This window comes from Mya arenaria, chromosome 3, assembly GCF_026914265.1.
Source record: "Mya arenaria isolate MELC-2E11 chromosome 3, ASM2691426v1".
Classification (NCBI taxonomy): domain Eukaryota; kingdom Metazoa; phylum Mollusca; class Bivalvia; order Myida; family Myidae; genus Mya; species Mya arenaria.
Genome location: NC_069124.1, coordinates 74067538 through 74094460, shown reverse-complemented (window position 1 = coordinate 74094460; position 26923 = coordinate 74067538). Strand labels below are relative to the sequence as shown.

The window sequence follows — 26923 nt, the reverse complement described above, 5'->3', positions numbered from 1 at the left end:
AAACCAATGACGACAATAAGCCCTCCGTAATGATTTGACAACACTAATAGCACAATGTTAAGAATGACGGGGCACCATACTTTGTATTTATGAAGTTGACACATACGGTTATTAACAAAAGTTATCGATATATACGACTCTTTAATATAAAATGCGAGTGTATATTAATGGTTTATACGATACACCACTTGACTTTCAGTAAATTGTTTAAATTCTGAATGAAACGACGAACAGCCAACGGATTGCATGTTCTTAGCGACACTTACTGCAGTACTTGCACGAAATTGCATTTTTCCAGTTCTTGCGTGAGAGTGGATCTTAAAGCATACATACGTCCATATTTAAAGCTGCACTCCCACCGATTGAACGTTTTGACATTTTTTTTTGTCTTGGAACGAGCCATTTTTTTTGTAAAAATCCATGGAAACCAGTTATAAAAGACTGCTGACAAAAATTAGATGAAAGATTTTTATATTAAAATTTGCTAGTTCCTAGACAAAAAAAAATTGTTAAAATTGTTATATCTGTGAGAGTGCAGCTTTAACAGAATTGTTTACTTTATTTTATTTAACCGAACAATACGGCACGATTGAAAAGTTACATTATGTTGCTTGCAACGCATTACTACTGAACAAACTCTCAATACAAAAGCATCATATATATACGTACGTCACGCACGTCGTATTTCGGATTTGTTTAGTTTAATATTTAGATGATCAATGACATGTCCTATAAAATTTTACCTCCAAATAACCTCACATCCATGATAAAATCTTCAAATTGTGTTGCTGTTGTATAATGAAATTACGTAAATTGTGTGACTCTTGATGCCAGACCCCTAATCATATAATTTTAGAAATAACGTATTAAAACACTAAATTAGTTTTCTCTTTTCGTGATATACTCATGATGTGATGAAATAATAGTATATGTTATGTTGTATTCGTATTTATGAAATCACGCATTGCTTATTGTTTAAGAATTATTTTGTTGATATGTCATATTTAGCAACTCATACTCGTGAATTGCTTATTGTTTAACTACTGTATCTATCTATTTTATATATCTTTATGATGAGAAATCGTAATGGTTTAAGTCGAATAAACTCCGTTCTGTTCTGTTCTTAATAATCATTGAACGGACTATGACACTCAATTAAAGTTAATAACAAGCCTCGAAGAAGCATTCTTACATTTAATCCCTGCACGCCCTTTATTTCCCTGCCATATAATCTACGTCATTATCTGGAATAAAGATGTTCTTAATTTGATTCACTACGTAAAGTAGAGGAAATAACAAAAGCGGTATTGTATTATTTTCAATAAAGCGTTCGTTTTCTGTTTTCAAATATATTGTTGAATTAGGAAAATAGTAATAAAAATATTGAAGATTTTTTGAGATTGCAGTTTGAATACCATCACGAAGTAGGCAAGTCAAAACGGCTTTTATTCGAAGAACTCGTGCGGTAGTACCTTCATCGATTCATTTACATAACCATAAGTTAACCTAAACTTCTTTCTAGTTTGTGGTATTGTTACAGGAACTTCAAGAAGTTTGTTGGAAAATGTATGAATAAAGGTACTATTTTTTGTAACGTGCCGGTGTAACATAACATTATGACCAGCTGAAAATGGACCCTATGGCTTATTCTTCAACGTTGGACCAGGGAATCAATAACATATTAATCCTGGCAACATTTCAACAAGAAATCTTGATCAAAACACATTCGTTGAAAAAATGATCAGCGTTAAAATTCAGTCAGTATTTGGGTCGTTTTTAACGGTCAATGAAATTTAAACTATACGTCTCAGGTCGACTGCTCGTATTTAAACTATACGTCTCAGGTCGACTGCTCGTATTTAAACTATACGTCTCAGGTCGACTGCTCGTATTTAAACTATACGTCTCAGGTCGACTGCTCGTATTTAAACTATACGTCTCAGGTCGACTGCTCGTATTTAAACTATACGTCTCAGGTCGACTGCTCGTATTTAAACTATACGTCTCAGGTCGACTGCTCGTAGAAGAAATCCACCCTTCCTAAGCTTCCTGGCGTCTTTACAAAGACTTGAAGAGACTTAAAAAAAAACAATTCCGAACCCGACCTCGAACGTATGTTTTCCTAGCGAGTGACGAAACGGCTATCTTAACAAATACAAACACTAAAAAACAAAGGGTATAAGCAAAACAAAACGATAAATAATAAATACAACAAACCTACAATTCAAGCCGCTACATATCCACATGTATACTATTGCATATATTGAAGTCGCGGGTTATAAAATTTGATTCTATTTATGGTAGTAGTTGATACAAGACGAACACAGTTTAAAGTCAATATCTTAAACTTACTTCCCATACTCCGTTTTTTGGTATTGAATTTGTATCAAAGCTTGAGTATATATTCTTTAAAGAAAAATAGATAAGACTTTTGTCAGTTCCAAATACATGTACATGTGCCTCGTTTTTTGGAACTGAATGACAAGTTTTAGTTCTAGTTCAAAGTTGATAAATATAGATATTCTTTATAGACAAATATTTGTTCTATTCATGTGAACAATATATGTATTTGATTATTTTTCTTCATTTTTTTTAAATGAATTGTTTGCTTTACAAATAATTGCTTCTCTGCAAATGTTCATATCCATTGTATGGATTTTGTTTGCATATGCTCCAGGTATGTAGTTACGTGAATGCTTTGTTTAGATGAATGGTTTATTTATTTATTTGATATCTTATCTAAGAACATTGAGCTATTGTTAGTTGCGCTCATTAAAACAAAATGTATAAGGGCTTTTTTGTTGATACCAAACTAGTTTCAGTTTTGGTTTCATGGGTTTCGGAGGTTTAGTTTTCAAACCTGTTTTGCTTGAAATAACAAACGCATGTTTTATGTTCAGTTTCAACAACATGATTGAGCTTCTGCATCTAGCCATTACTTCAGAATTTATTTAAAGCAATGATAATGCTGGTGGTCGATTGCCTGTTTAAACTAAATGGTGTTTCAACACACGTGGTAAACCACAGTCCGCCATGGGTTTTTTGTTGTTCAAAGTGAACCAGTTGGAATGGAACGAACCGACGAAACCGCCTCGGGAAGGAGTTTTGATACTTTCAAAAACCAGTTTCGGGCGGTTTTGTCGATAGTGGTATCCAGTATATTTCCACACCAAGTATTTAATGTCCAAACTGTGACAGCCAGCAGTAAAAGATAGCATATATATATACACACATCGCATTCGAATAGGAAATCTGTATGTAACTTTTGTAAAACAACACAAACTGATTTGTGTACGAGTTATTATGAATGATACAGTGAAAACTACAAGGACAAGCCCAGACGTCGAACATTAAAAAACCAACCCTGTTGAGTGGCACAAGGCAAGGGCCCAAACGGCAATAAACTAGATACCACAAAACACCACACACATACATACATACAGATACCACAAAAAACCACACACATACATACATACATACATATACCACAAAACACCACACACATACATACATACATACAGATACCACAAAACAACACACACATACATACATACAGATACCACAAACCACCACACACATACATACATACAGATACCACAAACCACCACACACATACATACATACAGATACCACAAAACACCACACACATACATACATACAGACACCACAAACCACCACACACATACATACCTACAGATACACAAAACACCACACACATACATACATACAGACACCACAAACCACCACACACATACATACATACAGATACCACAAAACACCACACACATACATACATACAGATACACAAAACACCACACACATACATACATACAGATACACAAAACACCACACACATACCTACATACAGATACCACAAAACACCACACACATACATACATACATACATACATACAGATACCACAAAACACCACACACATACATACATACAGATACACAAAACACCACACACATACATACATACAGATACACAAAACACCACACACATACCTACATACAGATACACAAAACACCACACACATACATACATACAGATACCACAAAACACCACACACATACATACATACAGATACCACAAAACACCACACACATACATACATACAGATACACAAAACACCACACACATACATACATACAGATACCACAAGACACCACACACATACATACATACAGATACACAAAACACCACACACATACATACATACAGATACCACAAAACACCACACACATACATACATACAGATACACAAAACACCACACACATACATACATAGAGATACACAAAACACCACACACATACATACATACAGATACCACAAAACACCACACACATACATACATACAGATACCACAAAACACCACACACATACATACATACATACATATACCACAAAACACCACACACATACATACATACAGATACCACAAAACACCACACACATACATACATACAGATACACAAAACACCACACACATACATACATACAGATACACAAAACACCACACACATACATACATACAGATACCACAAAACACCACACACATACATACATACATACAGATACACAAAACACCACACACATACATACATACAGATACACAAAACACCACACACATACATACATACATACAGATACCACAAAACACCACCTACATACATACATACAGATACCACAAAACACCACACACATACATACATACAACTACCTCAAACATACCACACACATACATACATACAAATACCTCAAACATACCACATACACACACACATACATACAGATACCTCAAACATACCACACACACACACACACACACACATACAGATACCTCAAACACCACACACACACACACACACACATACATACAGATACCTCAAACATACCACACACACACACACACACATACATACAGATACCTCAAACATACCATACACACATACATACAGATACCTCAAACATACCACACACACACACACACACACATACAGATACCTCAAACATACCACACATATACATACATACAAATACCTCAAACATACCACACACACACACACACACACACACACACACACATATACCTCAAACATACCACACATATACATACATACAGATACCTCAAACATACCACACACACACACACACACATATACATACATACAGATACCTCAAACATACCAAACGCGCATCAAAATAGTTTAACCGATACCAAATAGTTTAACAGATACATGATTGGAACGGGTAGTGAAACACGTGAACAAGAACACGAGTCTACTTTGTTAAGACTTTACGGACACATTGTGTGTCTTTGTCAGTCTCTCTAATGTTCTGGCTTATTTCGCAATCAAACTCAGCGCTGGGAAATTCTGCACGATCATAGGAACTAATTTCGACTGATCTTGCCTAGTACATGGCAAGGTTTTGAATCGCATCCCAGTATGGCAAACTTCAAAAGTATTTTATCAAAGGTTTACACATGACATTCACAAGCAATCACGAACATAATAGTATAACCCTCATTTTACTTTAACTTTGAACAAACAAAAAAAACAGCTTCTGGTAAAATGGTGTTTAAATAACTTGTATTAATGTTTTTGCACGACTGTGGCAGTTTTTGTTTTCTCGTGTGCTGTTGTCGAAAGCCAGTGCAATGACATCATAATTCGCGATGACGGTCATAAATTGTTATTTTGATTAAACAAAGTTAATCGATCGTGTCTGTGATATGCTTATACGGCAGGTTTCAGTCGGTGAAAACCAGGATCCATTTAATTATTTACATCATTTTGCTTGCGTGGCAGGAAACTGAAGCAGTGAGGTCAACATGGTCGTGGCAATATATAGAATTGGAAACAGACGATTGAAAGAAATAGCAATTAAGTAAGCAATACATAAAAGATAAAGCATTGAAATACCCAATTCTTTCTCCAACATCCATGGTGAGTTTGTTTCTAATTAAAGTTCTCCTGAACCAAACGCTTGATCGGAACTCGTTCGTAAATTTGGATTTAATCAAGAATGATGTAAACGCACTACTGGTATTGTAAGCTGCTATTTTATAAGTACCCCAAAGTTGAAAAAGACATTGATTAATCGGAATAGGTGGTTTCGATCTGAAATGATAATTCGTAATTGAAATAAGCTATTCCTTCGTAACAAGTGGATTTAGTACCAGCCTCTTTGGGGACGAATACCATCATTACATCGTGAACATTATTGATTACGAATCTGAATATTGTCTTAGCGACGGCGGGGATGTGGCTACGGTTTTGCCGAGTAGAAAATAACTCTTTTAAATTACTGTCTGACATATAACAACAAGAGGCCATGAATTATATGACGATCACCCGATCGCTTTTAATGTGCCCTGAAGATTTATTAGGAATTAAGTGTGTCTGCAAGTGTAAACAGGCAATATGTTGACGATGAACGACAGACTTTGTGCTCAGGCGAGCTTAAAAGTACCTGCCTTTTTATGGTAAAACAATATTTTATATTAAATACATTATTTCTAAACATTTTGTGCATACAGTCTATACAATCATATACAAATCTTATAATCACATTGCTCTAGTACATCAGTATACGAGCTCATAGTCGTGAGCCCTACTGCAAAGACCAGATGAAACCCTAGTTAGAGCCGGTTACTCTACTTCTTTCAAGTGCATGGGTGTAAAGCAATATCACACGTGACTCTAGTTTTACTCCCTCCCAAAAGACGGTTATCGTTGTAAGTGCTGAGGAGGGCGATCGAAACCTGTGACCCCTGAATTGACAGCCAAGTTTCTTACCACCAGACCACGGACCCGCCACTGTTTACAACGTATAAATTGGAGCTCTTTATAAATAGTATTCCCTTAATGCTACAACAGTGTTAAAAGAGGCAATAACTGCCAAGAATTCACCATTGTTTATCGTGTTTACGCGGTTCGTTTTAGGGGAAATGAAAACGTGGTGTTGGCATTTTCTTGAGTGTAGACATTACTAAGAACGTTTGGTCGATATTATGTTAGTTTATACGGAGATTAGCCTTCTCAAAGAAGCGCGTTCAATAATGTTTTCCTAGCACATACTTTTATTCTCCTGTCATATATTCTGGTTTATTATCTGTCTTGGATTGGATTAAGTGCGCAAAGAAAAGGGAAATGAAAAGTTTAGTGTTTTTGAAATACACAGATGCATGTTTCAATAAAGCAAGCTACATTTCTTGTAAAATGTTTAATTCAATCACGGTTGGAACAAGGAATGTGTTAGTTGAAAGCGTGGAATACCATCACGTACAGCATTGGGCACGTGTAATCCTATTTAAAACAAACGCCTGTGCTTTATAACACATCCGTTCTCCGTATTCTATACTAACAAACAGTAAAATGCCCCCACCTACGCATTACCTTTATCTTAATATGCATCAAGGAAACGTTTGTTTACACTGAAATGACACGTGGACTGTTTAACTTGTTTGATTGCCAATGTATGATGATAAGTACTTGTGTTCACACCATCACCGCCGTCTAGTAACAATTATAGTATATACAGAATTAAAGTGAAATGGTTTGAAATGTGTTGTGCAAGAGCCATTTGATGAATGAATTATTCGAGTTTTCATCCCTTATATATATTAAATATATAACTTTTTTATACTTTATATCATTCCTCAGGAAAGGTTGCAAGATACAACGTTTGTGATATTTTCAGTTGTTCATATTTTATAATTGCAGAGATAGGCCAAGAACAATAACCATGGAAACGGATTGGCTAGTTCAACGGACACAAAGGCCTGGTGCTGATATAATCGTATAGGTGTATACTGTTATGATCCGACGAAAACATGCGGGTGAAAAGTCAATGCAATGACAAATGAAACAATTATAGATAAAAACCAAGTGGTACAGTTGATTAAGCAGCTTACCAATGTGGACCATAGTTGCTGTTTAATATCAATTATCCACACAACAAAAATGCAAATCCATATTTACAATACAATAGCTACGTTGTTGCAACACAGTGCAATTAATGATCCATATATCCACAAACTACCTTAAATTAAAAGCAAATCTTCAATGATCTAAAGGCCTACAGTAAGCAACTACTTTTGTCTAAACTAAGCACAGAATTCCTGGATCCGAAGTCAACAAAGAATGCTCCAATAAATAATTTGACATCCAATGCGATCAGAATACCATATCACGTGGTAAAGAAGAGCCAATAACCTTATATGAAACTGGAAAACTCTAAGGAATGTATCTATTAAAGGTTCTTTGGTGCCATTTTATGCTCTTATTTCAGATATTAAAGGGCATTCAATTACTAAATGAGCGTGCTACGTTATTGTTCCAAACAGCCATAACGTTTAATGACACCATGTAAAATTGATAGAATTTCAAAGCGCTCTGCATTCGAATAGGTTGTGTTTGCGGATTGAGACATTGTAAACCAAAAGGTTGATAAAGTGCATATAAAGTTTTCAAATATGTGTACCAAATGACTGATAGATTGCATAAAAAGTGTTCAATACTTAACCAACTTACAGAAAAACGATAATTTAAAGAACATTTCAACAATGAACATAAAAGCTTTGCCAATAAAGCTAAGCATATCCTATGACTAATTTGATTTTTCATCCTTAACATTTGTACCGCTTCAGTATTGCTACAGCTCTTTTAAAGTGTTTTATAACTGCCCTGCTGTCCGTTGATCATTACATAGGATGCTAAGTGGACACTTAGTTGTTACTGAATTTATTGCAAAGACAACATAATCAACGTACCTGATTATCTTTTCCATAGTTCATGGTAAATTCATACCGCTTGAAAACAAATATGACTAAGACAAATTATGAGTAGTACTTCCTCGCCCATATTGCTACACAATTTTGTCATGGCATCCTGGTAATTCCAGTGCAAACAACAATACCAGTTGTTCATTATTTGTTTAACAAAACCGTTTCGGTCATTCACCACATTCCCGATCGACAATATTTGCAAGTGATGGATCGATATATCTATCATCGCGAAGTCCCCATGATATTGCTGCTGCTAAGATTATCCAGGCCACATATCTGCTCATTTCCATGTCACTTGTTTGTACAGGCGAAGAATGTTCAAACGTTAAGGGATATGAAAACACCACATGTGCAATGCATAATTGTAAAGTGAACATTAATAACAAGCAATAATCTTGGCGGAGGCCGATATTTGAAAGGTTTCAAGTACCAAAGACTCGCTAGACAGCGGTATCGACCGGGAGTCAGATATTGCATATCGGCCACCATCGATCTTACAAGAGTTCGCGGTGGCACAAATTGGAAATTGCGCTGCAAGCTTAGATGTTATTTAATAAATTGGGCAGCATTGCAACTGCAAGGAACAGTAGATAGAAATGATAACAATGAAGACGTCACATACAATCAGAGGACACTATTCGTAGACCATACACCCCGTTTTTATTTATATGTCAGTTAATCGTATGCATATTTGTAAAGAGTTAACTCGTCTGGCGATTATATATTTCATATCAGTACAAATGAATCGCGCAAGATTTAACTGAGGTCATGTTTAATATTACAAACAAATTTAAGGCTGGGCAACTTAATGATTCTCACCTCTGAAGTACTGGCTATGCCTTGATTGATTGACGTTCATGTCTTCTTTCCTCTTGAGTTTTGGTCCAACAGGAAGATTAAGTTTTTCTCCTGTCCCGAAAATGTAAAATCCGAACCCAATGTTCTTAATCTTTCCAGGAAAGTCGTTCTCGCTTTCATCCATTGGATTGTTCTTTTCCCACATCTTACATTTCCGTTTTAAGTCTTCTAGGGTTGAAAATAGAATGTTATCGTCTTTTATCGACACATCCTTCTTAAATATGTTATTGTTAACTTCCTTCGCGCAGATTAAATCTCTGTCTTTATGAAGTAGAACTCTTCGCAATTCACAAATAAATCTCACATGCCTTCGTTTTTTTAAATCAACAGAATGTGGCCCCGTGTCTTGTATGAAAGGTACATAGTACGTTATTGTCCTTGGCTTCTGTTTTTTGAAAAACGTTGCTTTCGAACATTTGTTATTTGACTTTTTAGTCTTGTGTTTACTATTTTCGTTGGTATCATTGCTGGTTCCGTCTTTTTTAGAGCCGTCCATGACCATGTCCATATCACCAGTCTTATGTCGGATACTTGCAACATCGTTTGAATTTTTCGCTTGCTCTTTTGAGCATTTTATTTCTATATCGGCATCCTTCCCCGCATTATACAAAACTAAAGCGCTACTATCAAGAACAGTACCGTTGACAAATTCGTGGTCTTTAGTTTCATTGACATTCTCTATTTCACTCATTTCTGCATCTAAATCGTCGAGTGTTGATGACAATTCTGGTGTTGGGCATTTTGATTTTGTGAAAGCCTCGTCTTCCAAGGCATTTTCAAAATCCTCTTCATAGTCCAGGCTCGAGTTTAAGCTGTTACTAGAAAATTCTGAGAGCGACATAGTTTCAATATTTCCAAAATTGGTAGGTGCGCTTAAAATGCTCTCTGTTCCGGACGACTTTCCATTGAAAAGGTTCGATTTTAAGACATCTCTGCTGCTCCATGAATGTAAATCAATATCTGAATGGATGGATGTATTATCAACATCATCAAACAACTCTTGTGAGCAATTGTCTTTGAAAGCTTTGGGTGGTGAAAAAATGTTATGTAATAGTTCGCTTTCGTTTTCAGAAGCAGGAAAACTTACTTCAGTTAGACATCCTTCAGACTGACTGTCTGTTTCATGGAAAACAGTTTTGCTGATTGTCTGAAAACGACAATCTACTTTATTTAAGCATTCAGAATAATCTAAGATTTCAAAAACCTCTTTATCCTCAGGCGAAAGTAAATCAACAGAATCTGAGTCACAAATGTCACTTCCGGAATCTATTCGTGTTTTAAGTATTAAGTCTAATGAAATATCTTCATCAAAGTGCTGTTTAGGTATTGCCATTTCTTTTGATTGTGGGGAAACTGGTATACTTTCATAACAGGATGTCGACAAAGATGAAGAACAATACTTTATACTATCGTCGTCATCATCTATTGGTCCATTATCATAATCAAAATTTCCATTTTCACAGTCGGCGTCATCATTATCCAAACTGATAACCATCTCATGTGACATTCCAGAAAGTGGCCGAATCCATTGTTGTATAACGTTTTCTGGGGGAGTTTCAACTTGTAAGTCTGGCCTGATTTCATTTGTTTCATCATATCCTTCAGAACCAAGACAGATGTCAGACGTTTTGTAACCGTGTTTATTGCTAAAATGTTCTGCTTCTTCTCCAAAATCAGCCGAACGGGACCTCATTCCTGGAGAAAAGTGGCCTTCGTTTCTATGATCACTAGCATCGTCGTCATCACTGTAATATCCATCCTGTCCAGATCCACCTGAATCATAATCGTCGCTGCCATGTCCATCAGCACCCTCATTGCTCGAGTCATCATCACTGTTGTGATCTGAATCATTACTGCCGTTCCCAGATTTATCATCATCATCATCATCATCGTCGTCGTCTGTTTCTTTCTTTGACTTAATTTCTTCATTTTCAGTGTCACTGTCTTCATCATTTTCAGTGTCACTGTCTTCATCATTTTTAGTGTCACTGTCTTCATCATTTTCAGTCTCACTGTTCTCCGTACTAATGGATTTATTCATGTCAAAACTTGATGATCGAAAATCTGTTTTGTCTTTTGGTAGATGTTCTCTTGTATCATCTTCTATGGTATCCGTTTGTCGAGATTGAATTTTATGAGGATTAAGAACATCTTCAGTGACACCATTTCCACCACTGGCATGCTCTTGTGGTGCAATTGCCTCGAAATTAAAACCGACAATTAAACTATCTACATAGGCATCGTCCGGTTCAACAATTGTCATATGTTCTATATCAATTGGTGATTCCTCTGTGTCGTAAAATTCGTCGTCTGATATTGTGACAACATCTACAAATTGAGAACCAACTTCTTCGTCTGGTGATCCAGAAGAACTGAATGTAAGATCCGTTAGATCAATAACACTTTCTTCTTTACTGATGTCAGAGCCTTGTCCATTTTCACTGATGAAAAGTGGTTCGAGGTTTTCTGTTCCAGTAATTTCGAGGTCAGAATCTTCACTATCACTTGAACCATCTTTACGTAACTGTTTCAGATAAGATCGAAAATCTTCGGCGTCTTCAGGCTTAGCACATTTGTTATCGCGAACAATGGCTGTTTTAAACACAGGGGAAACGACTTCACTTCTTATACTTGAGTTTTCTTGTAGCTGCATAACGTTGCTTTTATCTTTATCTATTACTGTGATCTTTGATTTTCGCTTCTTTTGTCTATCACAATTTTGTTGTAGAATATCTTTGTCGGACTGTGCAGAAGCAAGAAATTTCTCATATTCATCATAGAGATTATCTTGGTTTCTTACAGCGGTACTGGAAGTTGGAAAATATTCGACAATGTCGTAATGCTTCTGATTTTCGGTCTCAGTGAGAGGTTCGCCACCAACAGCTCCACCCATTTCTTCTATAGCCGGTATTTGTTCTCGTTCGCTTTCATCTGGTTCGTAAACTATTACAGTTTTTGGAGTTGACCGTTGCGATGCATTCGACGCAGTGCTATCCTGTCTGGCCAAAACCTCCCTCTGTGTGTGAGGTTTTGTAGCACTATCAGACCCAACCCTCTCGACTGGCTCCTCTTGACGCCCTATACTCGCATGCTCATTTAACGGTTGTTCTACGGACAGCTGGCGGCGCACGGGAACATTAGCGCCCCTCAGCATTTTCTCTTCACGTATGAACATACCTTTTTTGTCAGTTTCTGTAACAATACCATCTCCTCCCGATGAGAACTTAATAGTCACGGTCACATTTTCCGAGGGGCTGCTTGAAAGATGTTCTTCATAACAGTCGTTATTATCATCTGTTTCGTCCGCGGCGGTATCGCGAACAAGTACCAGCGGCCGGATGCGGTTTTGGGTACAATCATACCCGTTTGGATACAGGACTTCCATGTTGTTGACAGGATTTGCCCTTGCTGTTGTTCCGATCGTCGCGTATTGACGAGAACTCATAGTTCATGTATGTGTGGATGCACTCTTTATGACAAAATCAAGTTCACCATCACAAAATCGCACTTTGAGAATATGTATCTAATAATGCACATTTCACAAATACAATCATATTTCATTCGACAGTCCAATGTAAAAATATTTATGTTATATCCATGCTTCGATAGTATAAGCGTATTGTCCTGCGCCCAGTGACCGAATATTTTAAAATCCACTTGTTAAATGTTACAGGTATTAAGATGACACAAGGTCTATCTAAATGTCGTTTAGGCTAATTGTTCTAGGCTTACTCACAACACTGGCCATGTATTTTGGCTACTGCAGCTGTCATTTCACCAGAACATATGAGTGTCCAGGGTGTGGGGTTTTGTGACACGAGATTAATTGTAAAGTTTGTCTTAGTAGCGCGTTTACAGCGAATGGGCCCCCGGGCGCCGGTGGTGTCGTATAAAAGTTGGCCAGTTCAACCGAGATAATTTGTTACAGCAAACTAACATCCTCATTTACTCGCATGTTTCATTTCCAATGTCCTTTTAGATACAGACGGTTAAGGCTTTGGGTGGAGAAAAAGGAATCCATTAAAGTTGCACTCTCACAGATTGACCGTTTTGACACTTATTTATTGTTTTGTCTTGGATTGAGCCAATTTTTTTCATAAAATGTCTGGAAACCAGTGATACAAGACTGCTGAAAAATATCATATCGAAGTGTTTCATTTTTTTGTTCGAATATTGATGCTCTATGGCTGAAAGCGCTACTAACGCTTTAAAAAAACGAAACTTTCGGCGGCCCTCCATGCAATTGAGATCTGTTATATTGCTTATATATATGACTTAATTGGAGGAATTGATGCAAAAATCAGCTGACTCTGAGACAAAAAAAAACTAAAAAAGTAAAAACTGTCAATCTACGAGAGCGCAACTTTAATGCTTCGACTTTGGAAACTATTGTTATGTGTCTAAGGTCCATGCAGTAACAATAAGTGAAATCCGTTGATGCTCATATAATGGTAACTTACTCAAGACATGATTTCCAACAAAACATTTTAATAGTTACCGCTGCGAGTGTGGTGATTTTTAATTATTGTTCCCACACTCACGGTATAAATAGATACTTAAATTATGTTTATGACGCAAAAGAAGATTGGTTTCATTTGGTGACTAATGCCATATTATCCAACAGATTGGAGGACATGTGATACACATTTAACAGTTTCAGGCTATTTGGGACTCAACAAATTGCTTCTTTTGTCAATGGCTATGCATATTTAGTTCTGAAATTTGTGTCGGAGTTTATAGAACAGGATTTAAGGTTTTTCTAAGAGTATCATTCAGGCCCTTATTTGCTCATCTATCCTCAAACCAATGAGATATGGTATAGTTTCAGTACGGAAATTATAGCTTATACTAAAGCCAAAAATTCATTCCACAACAACGATAACACCATTAATTGATAACATTACGTCTGTTCGTTCTTAGCGTTCATTGACGGTGTGTCGTCAAACTTATTTCAACGATGACCTACCTGTGTCTGTGTGCACGAGTTCTTCGTTTGTCTCGGGTTGTTCGTGACCCCAATGCGCGGGAAACCGGACCCCCGGCTGGTATGTTGAGGTTAAAAATGTCCTTGGTTCTTCGCGAATACACCAATCCATGTCGAGTTTGTCAAATAACGTTATAAGAATTCTTTAACTTAGTCCTTCAGTAAATATACCATAGAGATTTGCATGTTCAACCTAAGCTTTAAACAAATGTCGAAAAAAGTCCACTTGCGATGTATATTATGTGAAAAAGATCTGAACAAAGTTCGTCGTTTTAAATCACAGTCACACGACATACACTTGAAATGTTCTTAGAGAAGTCTTTGTTCAATCAAAAATTTAAACGATTTCAAATAATTCGAATAGAAATCGACCGTGAACAGTTGAGGTACGTCATCTTATCACCCACATTCATAAATTCGAATAATTTCTTAACAATCCCATATCATATGTAAAGCCACATTTAGCGCACCTGCAATTTGGTTAAATTGAATAAAAAAACATGTAGGTTTAACACTATCGGTGTATGCTGCATACCGATCCCTAATTTGTCATGAAAAGCAGACTGTTAAAGTCAGAACCATGAAATCATATACTTGAGTATACAAACATACGGTGCATAAAGTTCGATTTTTTTTATCTAGATTGCAGTTTTGATGAAGTTGGGCAATCAGTCAAATACATGTCATGTTGAAACATAAATTCTAGTATCTAATGCATCGGAAATATTCCTTTTAAAATATCCTTTCAATTATTAAGTGGCGAGTCGGTGAGTAAAATGTACCATAAACTTTATGTGTAATTGAGATCATCAAACTGACAAAACTGTAATGTCATAAGGACATTTGTTTGATGTGTCGACTGATGAGTTTGAGATATCTGCTGTTTTTCTAAGGTTACAATAGACAATTATCTTGATAGTTTATAGTTTATTTTTTTGTCAAACGTACTTTTTAAAAGCATAGCAATTTCATCTGTAACAAGAGCGCCAACTGTCACAAAATACGCCTGTCCTAATTTCAAGACACCAAGTTTGGTGATTAGTTAAGCCAAGCTTAGAGAGCGGACACTATAAATAAAATGTTTGGCAATTCAAGGGACGTTAAAACCCGTGTGGTCGTACTAAACACTGGTACACTTTAAAGAGTCAGGGTAGCTCTAACCAGGGTTACATTCTGTCTGTGCATTATGCTCCAAAACCCCTAAAATGACTAACAATCTTATCGGAGCACTCGCCGAATCGGCACGGCCCGAGTGCGAGTATAAATAAGCTTACACACGCACACGCACCCCCCCCCCCGCCTACACAGACCCCCCATCCCACACTCACATGTCAATTATCAGGAGTGATTGAGGCGACATGGCTAGTTAACCTGACCGAGATATTCTGTCAAAATCACATCCCGGCCATATTTGGTGATGATTGGAAAACGGCTTCTAAAGTAATAGATCGGACAACACCGATTTCAGTTCATTTATATAGTTAAATGGCGATCTCTCTTGAGTGACTCATGCGATATTGCTTGCTGAGCTTGTTTACGATTTTGTCGAAGATCTTATGCCAATTCTGACCAAAATTGGTGATGATTGGAAAAAGGCTTATAGTTACTTATCGGACAGGACAATTTTTAGGTAAATTCCATAATTAAAGGGCAATAACTTTCGAATAACTAAAGCGATACGGCTGGTTATCAAACTTGCCCGAGAAATTATGCCCAAACACATTCTCACCAAGTAATTATTGGACAACGGATTGTAAAATTGTTGATCGGACAAGACCGATTTTAGGTAATTTCTATAATTAAAGGGCGATAACACTTGAGTGACTAAAACGCTTACTTGTCCGTGTATCTTGAATAATATTTCTATTAATCTGTCAGACTTGTTTTCCTTTATCTTATAAGTGATTACACATAATTTGTTATTCTCATACGCATTCTAACCATTTTGGTGATGATCTAAAGTTATCGAACTAACAATACCAATTTGAGGTAATTAATATGATTAAAGAGAGATATGTTTTGAGTGACTAAAGCTATATGGCTGGTTATCGAACTTGTCTGAGAAAATAAGCCGATACACATTCTGAATAAATTTGGTGATGATTGGACAAAGGATTCTAAAATTATTGAACGGACAAGACCGATTTAATATAGATTCTATAATTAAAGGGCGAAAACTTTATCGGGAATCTGCCAGCCGTACACCGCAGGTAAAACTATAAAAACATCCCGTTCAATGAATGTGCGTAAAATACAAAAATCAAGAAAAAAAATCAATTCGACACACTCTTTTTGTTTAAAACAGAACTTTATTTGCACTGCTTATACAGAAAGCCAAAGCCTTTAACATACAGAGTGTATGCATGGTTCTAAGTTTTAGCACAACCAAATCTTTGTAACAATACGATAAATGATAGCCAGAATACATGGGAAACATGTACAAGAACCATAAGCAAGAACAGAAAATAACAAACTAGGACACCTGGCTGTATGATTACATCTTTATAACAAAACAGTATTCATTTAATACAGTACTTTTAGCTAAATAATGCAAAATGATTTAACAACATTGTAAGCCTACTTTAAGCCTTCTTTAAGTGACCCCTAAATTCTCACCCTAATCTGGGGTATTTATTCACTGGTTCTTATTGTTATAACCCTTTGTGTGTTTGGACCAGATGCCGTATACAAAACTGCATAACTGGGGATTCCAGATTTCTTGGACTAGGCCTTCAACCGCCACTGTGCTACAGCTGCTATTAGTAGTTTTGAAACATTACACATACATTTTGCAATAATTTTTTTAACTTATTTGTGTGTTTTAGTTATGAAATGCAATGCTGGATCAACATTTTTAAAATGAATATTACCGTAGTCAATCTACTTCAAAAATAATGTGTGTTACAGAAAAGTTTTGTACAGAAAGAGCAAAAATGATTAAATAAATGGCTTCTATACATTGTGCATACTTCATATAACCAAATACTGTACAATACACATTTAATACAATCAAACTGTATAAAAAATATACCATATTTAAGTATCTGCCACATATTTGGTACTATTGTAACTACAAAATAAAATGATGCTGTTTTCAGATATGGAATGTTAATATACATGTATGGAAACAAGAGCCCCACCTAACGGTGCTGTACACTCGCACATTTTTGTCAGCCCTGTTTTTTCTTCACCATTATGTAATATCGTACATTACATAACAGAGTTACCTAAATTGTAAATTGCTCTCAATTAATATCCTACTTCTGTTTCTTTGCCTGTATTTGCAGATATTGTCAATAAATTACTTCTGGTAAAAAAAACACCATAAATGCATTTGTTTTGGAGAAAAACATTCACATGATTGAACTAAACCAAAGGGGGTATTGCTTATTGATCAATGCAGTAAAATTCTGCATGATTATACACTCAAATCTAATACTGTGTATACCAATTCTTCATGATCATCATTTAGTAATGTTGCAACCAAACAGCTCCAATGCAATCATTTCAATATCACAATGTATGTAAAGTACACCTTCTCAATATGAGCTAAAATAGGTCAGCAACACAGGGATGCTTTCATCAATATATTAACTGGTAAAAAGAAAGTTCAATTCAGTTTAAGACATTTTACACATGATACTTGTATAATCGTTTTCTGACTGCTCAATAAGAAGACCCAGCAGGCTACATCATCAATTAAAAAGTATTAGTTACTCTTCGATTTCAAAGAACTTATGTACTTGCCACATGATCAATACTTCAGTACTAATCATTTCATCAATAAATTAAGGACAATGATTTTTAAAATAAAATTTAAAAGAAATAACATTTTAGATGCACTATTCCAAGTTACACTTCCAGTTCACATAAATATGCATATATCAATGAAATGTTCATATTAATGTTTGTGCATTAATGTGTAACAAAAGCCTTATATTATAATTATACTAAATTTCAATACTAATGGCAGCAAAACCAGACAAATGGACAAGGGAGAAAGCATATGTAGCTAAACTCCCCATGGAACCAAAAATACATGTATAGTGTGGTCACATGTACATAAATGTACACTTACATGTATACACACATGCAGTTACCTGCAGATCCATAATCGTAATGGTAAGTATGTTTTACAGCAAAACATCACGTTTTGAAATATTTCCTACTGGTCCAATATATTCAAGACAATCATTTTTGGGTTCTGACAATTCCAAACTGTACCTATACCATGTAACTTGCTAATAAATAAAAACAACATTATATAATCTCATATACACATGTAAAGCATTGTATATGAAACTGTTATTTAGGGTAAGGTATAATACCATAAAGCTTATGACATAAAGAAATCTTACACAACCACCTTGAGTGTTAAAAAATTAAAAAAGAACTTTATCTGTCAAACCTCCGAATGTTAACATCTTCATTTGTTGGGCTACTATCCCTAGAATGTTCAGAAGTTGGACTAGTATTTCCTCCCTCAAAGGTGACAGCCTGTTCCTGTGTGACAATCCCTTCCTCTGTCTCTGGGAATCCCCCGACTGCCCCATAGTTGTGTTCACGTTCCATTTCCACAAGTTTGCGCCTCTCGTTCCACTCCTCATGCAGTCTCAACTGTTCCTCTACAGAGCGAACATTCCGATCCTTCCCACTAATGCTGTTTCTATGGCGTGTAAGGTGCTCTGTGGGTAAGCGGTATAATGAATCAAAGTCCTGTCTATCTTCCCCACTGTTGCTACGTGTATTTCTTCTGTTTTTCTTTTTTTTCCTGCCATTCTTAAATTTTTCTGTCAGCCCTAGCTGTCTCATCCTTTCCTTTTCAAGCCTTATGAAGTCAATTTCATCGAAGTCGGAGTTATCCCTGGGTCTGGCAGGTTCTCCCTGCCTCTCCTGGTTCACTATGTCATTTGTCTTTGGCACTTTAAATTTCGCCTGAATAGTATCAACTTTTACCACAAGTCTTTCCATGCTTGCATTTTCAAGGTCTTTGGAGTGTTTTGACTTTTCTGTACCCTCATCTTTATTTTCTTTTGGCGAGATCTGTTCCTTCATATTTTCCTCATCTGGAAGATCGACTATAACCCTAAGATTTTTCAGCTGCGATTCAAGAGACACAGCTTCTAATGGAATAAGATCAATGTCTGAATACGGCGTGATGGTCTGAGAGTGAAATCCTTGAGCTTGTTTTGCCCTGACATCATTTCTGCCATTTCTCCGACTATTGTCAGCATCCTCATGCCAATCTTCAATTAGAGGACTAGCTACCCTTCTATTCTTTTCAGCATTCATTGTGTCATTATTTGGCATATATTTGTTTTTATCCTGTTGGCATTCTCTTTGAATGCTGATGTTAACAGCTCGAGGTTCCTGAGATGAGGTTGATATGGCCGATTGGGAGGTGAGTGCATCAGGGGAGGGCATGTCACATGACTCGTCGACAGGTAAGTGGGGAGCGGTCTCTACCTGGCTGCCACAGGTCTCGATGGTCTTTGACATTTCATTAGAGATCATTCTGCGTGCTGTTTTTGGTGACAGGTCATCAACCTGAAAACATTGGATACATTTCATATTATCAAAGAAAATTGGCAGTGAAATGCCCTACATCCTGATTTCAGAGTATTGGACTTGTGATTGGTAACAATTTGTACAAAAATATTTACTAGTCGAATCTTGAAAGGCATAGTCAAAGAGTTGATAATACATTTAATCATATTAATTGTACTCAAATGACTTGTAACTTGTCATACTATACTATCGCATTATAAATATTGACAAGAGTTTGGCGGTATGTGTAAGTTTTACCTCGTGTTCAATATGGAATGGTGTGAGTACGATGGGTTCGTCCTCCACACAAGCAAACTGCTGGAGGTAGGGGTGGGCGAGGGCCTCCTCTGCAGTCATCCTCAGCCCCGCCTCAAACACAAGCAGCTTCTCCAGCAGATCAAGCGCTACAATTCAAACCAATAATTATACATGTACAGTAATAACTAGACAAGTTCATGCACTGCAAATAGATGACAATGTTTATTCTTTTTTCAGGTGTTCAAGAGTAATTATTAAAAAAAGTAACATGGAACTGGCTAGTTATCTGGATATGTTTAGCCAAATTACATTTAACATCTTTTAAGGTATTTGAGTTATGGGCAAGGTTTTTGCACCACCGTGACAGTGGCAGCACCGAGACTATGTGTCTATGCAAAGACCTGCACATTTTTCTCTGAAAACAGAATGATAAGCTTTAAAAGGACTAGACACCAGATGATACAATTGCAAGAAAATAAAATTGAAAGAAAATAAAGAAAAATTGTCAAAAACATACATAGAATTGATATCGTTTTAAAAAACGCATTTTTACTTACTGATGTATCACATCACTTAAGACACATGCATCTTTCGAGATTTTGCCCAATTTTCCTATAATTATTTAAAATTTACTAGGGTTGTCTACCCGACAAACCTAGTTTAAAAATAACATTGGTATATATATATCTGTACTCATCAAGGAACTTTTACATGCTTAATATATACACTTCATGGCTTACAGGAAGAACAGACACTGCAAGGAAGTGGAATACTGCTGCAAAACAACGTAGGCTCATAGTAACTTTGATGGAAACTTTTGAAAGAGGTTAACTCTGCTGAAAATGACAGCCAGTTCCTACAAAGCTTACAAGGTTTTCGGAAAAAAACATTCTGCTCTTTTTTTAAACTGGGAAACCATGAGGCGCTATTTTAAACCTGGCAACTCGGCTAAGACAGTGACATTTTTGTAGCATTTATTCTTCTAATCATGTAAAGTGATGTATCATTGGCCTCATGCTAGCTCGCATTGACAATTCTATGCTTGTTGTGAGGAAATACTGTATCTCTCAATTTTGGGACCATCTGGTGTCTAGTCCCATTATTAATTATAATTGACAGAAAGATCGCTACCATCAATATCAACACAGGTGATCATGTCAGCAAGTGGCTTCTCAGGTACACGAGTGTGTCGTCGTATGAAGCTCTGTGGAAGGATCTGGGTGACTGTGTTCCACTCATTGTCACTTAAATACACGCTGTCAAGAATCAGGCCAATCTGGTCCATCTCATGGGCCCCTGGAGTAATACATTTTCAATGAAGACAAGCAAACTAGTTATAACTTTTGATATTAACATTCACTAGCCTTTTTAAACTATTAAATCCAATTATTTACTGACTTTTATTACATATAAAGCCATCTTCAATACCATTGTAATTATATACTCAACCTTGCCAAGTTCTCTTCCTAGCTAGTGCTGTTAGTGTATGTTTAAAATATTTATTTAGTGGGTTTTAATGGTTTATTTATATTACTTTCTTTCAATTTCATAAAAGATTTAACGCTTTAAAAAACCTATTGAAAGCTTGGTATGTGCTGATGTACCTGGGAAGACTGGTCTGCCTGTGAGCATCTCTGCCAGTATACAGCCCACACTCCACAGGTCAATGGCCTTCGTGTATTCCCGGGGAGAAATGATCAGCTCGGGGGACCGATACCAGCATGTCCCCACATTGTCTGTCAGGAAACCCTTTTAAAGAAATATTAAGAAGTTTACTACAAACAAACGGTTTAAAGGGAGCAACAAACAAGTCACTATGAGATCCAACATTAATGACCAGTCTAGTCAGTTGTTCTGGAAAAAAGTTCAAGTCTATTTACAGATTTGAAAACAGCGCTAAATCTAAAACATTAATACATGCATTGCAAATATATCTTGTACATGCATATAGATATAAAAAAATACCTTGTGGCTGTAGTCTGTATCAACAACTCTTGCCAGTCCAAAGTCTGCTATCTTGAGCACAAGATCTTCCACATTTATGAGCAAATTCATTGGCTTTAGGTCTCTATGAACAACATTTGCTGAATGAATGTACTTGAGGCCCCTGAGAAGTTGATATGTAAACAAGCGAACATGTTCTTCGGTTAGCTGTTGTTGCTGAATTAGCTGGTGAAGGTCAGTATGTAAAAGTTCTTGTACTATATACACACTACTTGTCTCATTCAGGTTCAAGTTTACATTACCACCTTTCTCCAAGCTGAAACCATTAGATCCAAGCACTTCATACACAGTAACAACATTTTCATGCTGGAGTCTTCTCATCAGCTTTAATTCCCTTAGTGCATACTTGCAACCCCGCCGGTCAGAAAAACACAACTTTTTGATAGCAACTTCTTTATCACAATCACTGTCAGTGGCAGAATACACCATGGCATTTCCCCCATGGCCGATGTGACGGAGGTTGATGAATCTGGGATCAATGCAGAAGCCGGGTCGTCTTCCCAAGGATGGAGCTGATTGGTTGGGCTCCATCTTTGTGTCTTATTTTAAAGGCACATTTTTAATGTTATCTGGTTCTCCATCACATACATTGTTTACTTCTGCAGCCTGTAAAAAAAAATATACTTATTTCATTTTAACAATAATAGCTATAATAGCTCTCTTAATGGATTTGATAACAATTTTATTTTCAAAGCAAAGATATTTCTGATAAGCCAAATTTCATTTTCTATTATACAAGAATATCAGTTAGAAACATAGTTTGGCAACTGATCCTCCTCTGACATGCATATTTAAATTTTCAATTCATTGTTCAAGCTATTCATTGAAACGCACAAGGACACTGATGACATCTTCGGAAAATTCGACAACATTGAAAGTTACGTGACGAAGAAATTTCTCTATACTGCATGTAGAGAACAAACAGGCATAACGACTATTTTAAGTTGTTGTCATATATGTGTTATACTGTTTTCTTACACGGTAAAAGCGTATGTAATTGTGGTTTTATATCTGTTTTGTGTAATCCATGAATGTGAATTAAATAAATGTGACACAAATAATTAATTTTATTCACATTATTTTTTAATAAATGCCTTTACTATTTTCACGACGGTAACAAGACCGTTCAATTGAAGAAGTTGGATGTCGAACATAATTCAAACTCGAATGTGATGGGATTGATGATATTTTTTGTAATTCTTTTGTGTCAAATGTTCGTTATCTCGACTTGTTTACCTAGGTCCCGACAAAGTCGACATAACGAGTTTCGACTGTATTTATGAATAGTTTTTTTAAAGTACAAAGAAATTTAATATATTACCTTTTTCCTTCCAATATTTTATCAATATTTTCATGAATATATGTTTTAATGTAGAATTACAGTAGAATTACAATTTTCATAAAAACTTCTATTGAAATTAAAGGGACTGTACTCCGTATGATAAAACAGCGGGGAAAAAAAGAAAATTGTCGAAAAACTGACAAACTTGGTATCGATGTGTACAATGCATTGGAACTTAATAACTGAAGTACCACATAGTTTACAAATAATTTATTTTTCGCAGTTTTTTCGTATTTTTCCATTACAAAATATTACTAGGTGTGTCTACCTAGTATTGTCCCGAGATTCGTTACAGAAAAAAAAAAAAATTTGGTGCCAATCTGGTGTACAGTCCCTCTAAATTTGAACATTTCTACCATGAAAAAAATAAAATTATGGCACAGAAATGTCTCAGTTTTAAATCAGTATTGGGCCGAAACGTCTCAAATCAATATTTTTAGGGAGCGAAATTTGCAGTGCCGAATGTCTCAGGGGCCAATTTGGTAGGAATTAAGGACATTACCGAATATGGACATTCAAGTCTTTTTCTATAGTACCCACGGGTCCGACTATCTGACCCATTCCCAAAGCAAAATATATGATATTTTTCCCAATCTTCAGAAAAAAATCCCAATCAAACAAAAGCAAAAAATACAAAACTTTTTTATGGAAGTCTTTTTACCTGTACTGGTTCATTCAGCATCCTAACTATGTGCTATGTGATGTAAAGTTTAGGAAATAAATGAAATCAGAAATCATTGATTTTCATCATATTCAGAGATCTATCAGTTTGAAATATTATGTGACTGTCATGATTTATTGCAATAGATATTTATACCCCAAGGATTGACATTTCAGCCATTAAGGTCTTTTGAAAGGGAAAAGAAACTAATATATAAAAATTTCCTAATTGGCAGGAAACTGAAAAGCTTGTTCTTTTAACTGTAAAATTTCCCAATTTAGGAATATTCACAACTCAAAATTTCCCCAAATGTCTATGGTCTTTTTTCCAAGAAAAAGCCCTGACATTACAGACCATAGATTATAAAGCAAATCATATTTGGAGACATTACCGACCATATTTATGACATTACGGACCATGATTTATAATTTTACATAAAGTTTGCTTAACTGTACCATTTTTGGAGACACTAAGGACCATAATTTAAAATACTAATGTCTTTATCCCCTCTTTCATTTCTTTCTTCGCTTCTAGATACGTCTATGATACATGTTGTTTTGTCGTTTAAGCGAAGTCAAATAAAATTTCTGTTCTGTTCTATATTAATGCCAACTTGCAAACGACTTAAAAATTAGGAAAATGAGAATAATACAGTGAGGTATGCCAATCAAGATGGCTTTTCACACTTTTTTGATTGCCAATTAAAGGCTGTCAGTATACAGTACAAACTGGTAATAAAATCATAAATCATGGTCAGTTATGTTCCTCTAGATAGTCAGCAATTTCCCAAAATATGGTCTATTATGTCTGTTCCATAATGCCCATGGTCCGTAATGTCTTACACCTATGGTAGTAGGCCGATTTGGTAAGGGGCCATTCTGTCTGGTTGGGTATAAATGACTGTCCGGACCGGACCAAATCCGGACCAACTGAAATCTCCAAACTGTTACGGAAATCGTTCAGAAGTTTATCTATTTTCTGGACCAAATTAAAATACGCATTGATATGTTTCATAGATATTTTATTTATTAATTAATATATTTTATTATGTCAGGTTACAATAATAATAATAATGATAATAATAAAATTATTAATAATTATAATAAAAACAAAAATTAACAGTTTATTACATAATAATACATACATAAGTTTATTTAATCTTAGAAAATGATTCCGTGTGAACAATATACACACATACGTACATACAAATGCACATACAGCTGTATATACAGACACACAGACATACAGACAGACAAACATACAGACGCAAAAACAGACAGACGTACATACATACAGACAGACATTCATATAGACGCACAGACAGACATACATACTGACGCACATACATACATACAGACGCACATACAGATGCTCATACAGACGCACAAACAGGCGAACAGACAGACATAATAAAATATAATTTTAATAAATAAAATATCTATAAAACATAGCAATGCGTTTATTAATTTTGTCCAGTCCGCCCAGTCTTTTATACCAACACAAAATTAGGAAAATTTTGAATGAATTCTGTAACAGTTGGAAGATTTCCGTTGGTCCGGATTTGGTCCAGTCCGGCCAGTCTTTTATACCCAACCTTCTGTCTCACTCTCTTCAAAATAACTCTAAAACATGACTTTTGCCATGGTCATTAATCAAATGTGATCATTGTTATAACAAGTTCTTCTTTTTTTATAGTGCATGCTTAATGATTAATTTGTGGATGGAATGATGACTACATCACAATACTGTCAACATCTCCAAAATTCGCGACACTGGGCAGAAAAATATAATATATGCGATACAAATGAATCAATGGTTTGCTTTTTTGCGGCTATTTATATAACAGATTATCAACAGCATGATACCTCTGTGAGAGTAAGCAAAGCATCTGTGCAATAACGTATAAAAAGGAAATAGATTAATATACCAAATTTTTTGTCTAGAAACGGAAGTGACCTATTAACACGGCAGTCAACAGTTTCGACTATGCCGGATGTGTTCTACTCATCCGGCCTACTATAAATACTTGTTGCAATCTTGTCGTTAGGGCCATCGCCTATGAATGTGTTGATCTGAAACGCGATGCTCGATAGTACGATGATGAAAACGCGAAATCACGAAACTACGATGGTGAAAAGGCGACAGTACGATGATGAAAACGCGACAGTACGATAACGAAAACGCAACAATGATGAAAACACGACAGTACGATGATGAAAACGCGATAGAATGATGATGAAAACGCGACAGTACGATAGTATCAGGTATACATCTTTGCCCAAGGTTCTATGCTACATTTATAAAAAAAAATAGTTGCAAAGTGATGGAAAAAACTTATAGTTGGGAATACTCCATGAATTAGCTCAGCATTCAAACTAGTGCTGGAGTCTTGGAGGTTAATGGTTACCGCTTGTCTTTGTCGAGGCTCCATCCATGTCCATCGGCTGCAGATACTATAGTTATTTCTTCATCC

General features: G+C 35.9%; 2 protein-coding genes across 8 annotated transcripts in view; both read right to left on the bottom strand.

Annotated features, from left to right (window-relative positions):
• Positions 1-15111, bottom strand: part of LOC128226521 (uncharacterized) — a 41443-nt gene extending 26332 nt beyond the window's left edge. Inside the window, exon 1 of one of the 6 annotated variants that reach the window (XM_052936438.1) lies at positions 14621-15111. In XM_052936438.1, the coding sequence (XP_052792398.1) occupies positions 14621-14750 (130 nt within the window). In that variant the 5' untranslated portion in view covers positions 14751-15111. Of the gene's footprint in view, positions 1-1192; positions 1225-2221; positions 2270-7923; positions 8063-8781; positions 8914-9615; positions 9993-14620 lie in introns of those variants that run through there. The other 5 variants (XM_052936437.1, XM_052936442.1, XM_052936441.1 and 2 more) reach the window with 5 other exon arrangements.
• Positions 15112-16927: 1816 nt separating this feature from the next.
• LOC128228634 (mitogen-activated protein kinase 4-like) lies at positions 16928-26417 on the bottom strand. 2 transcript variants are annotated; one of them, XM_052940055.1, is made up of 6 exons: positions 26378-26417; positions 22409-23053; positions 22048-22192; positions 21575-21739; positions 20444-20589; positions 16928-20185 (listed from the first exon to the last, which is right to left on the bottom strand). In XM_052940055.1, the coding sequence occupies exons 2-6, from the start codon at positions 22976-22978 to the stop codon at positions 19034-19036; spliced, it is 2178 nt and encodes a 725-aa protein (XP_052796015.1). In that variant the 5' UTR covers positions 22979-23053; positions 26378-26417; the 3' UTR covers positions 16928-19033. The 2 variants fall into 2 exon arrangements, with proteins under 2 accessions (XP_052796015.1, XP_052796014.1); XM_052940054.1 differs by having other exon boundaries at positions 26316-26410.
• Positions 26418-26923: the final 506 nt, after the last annotated feature.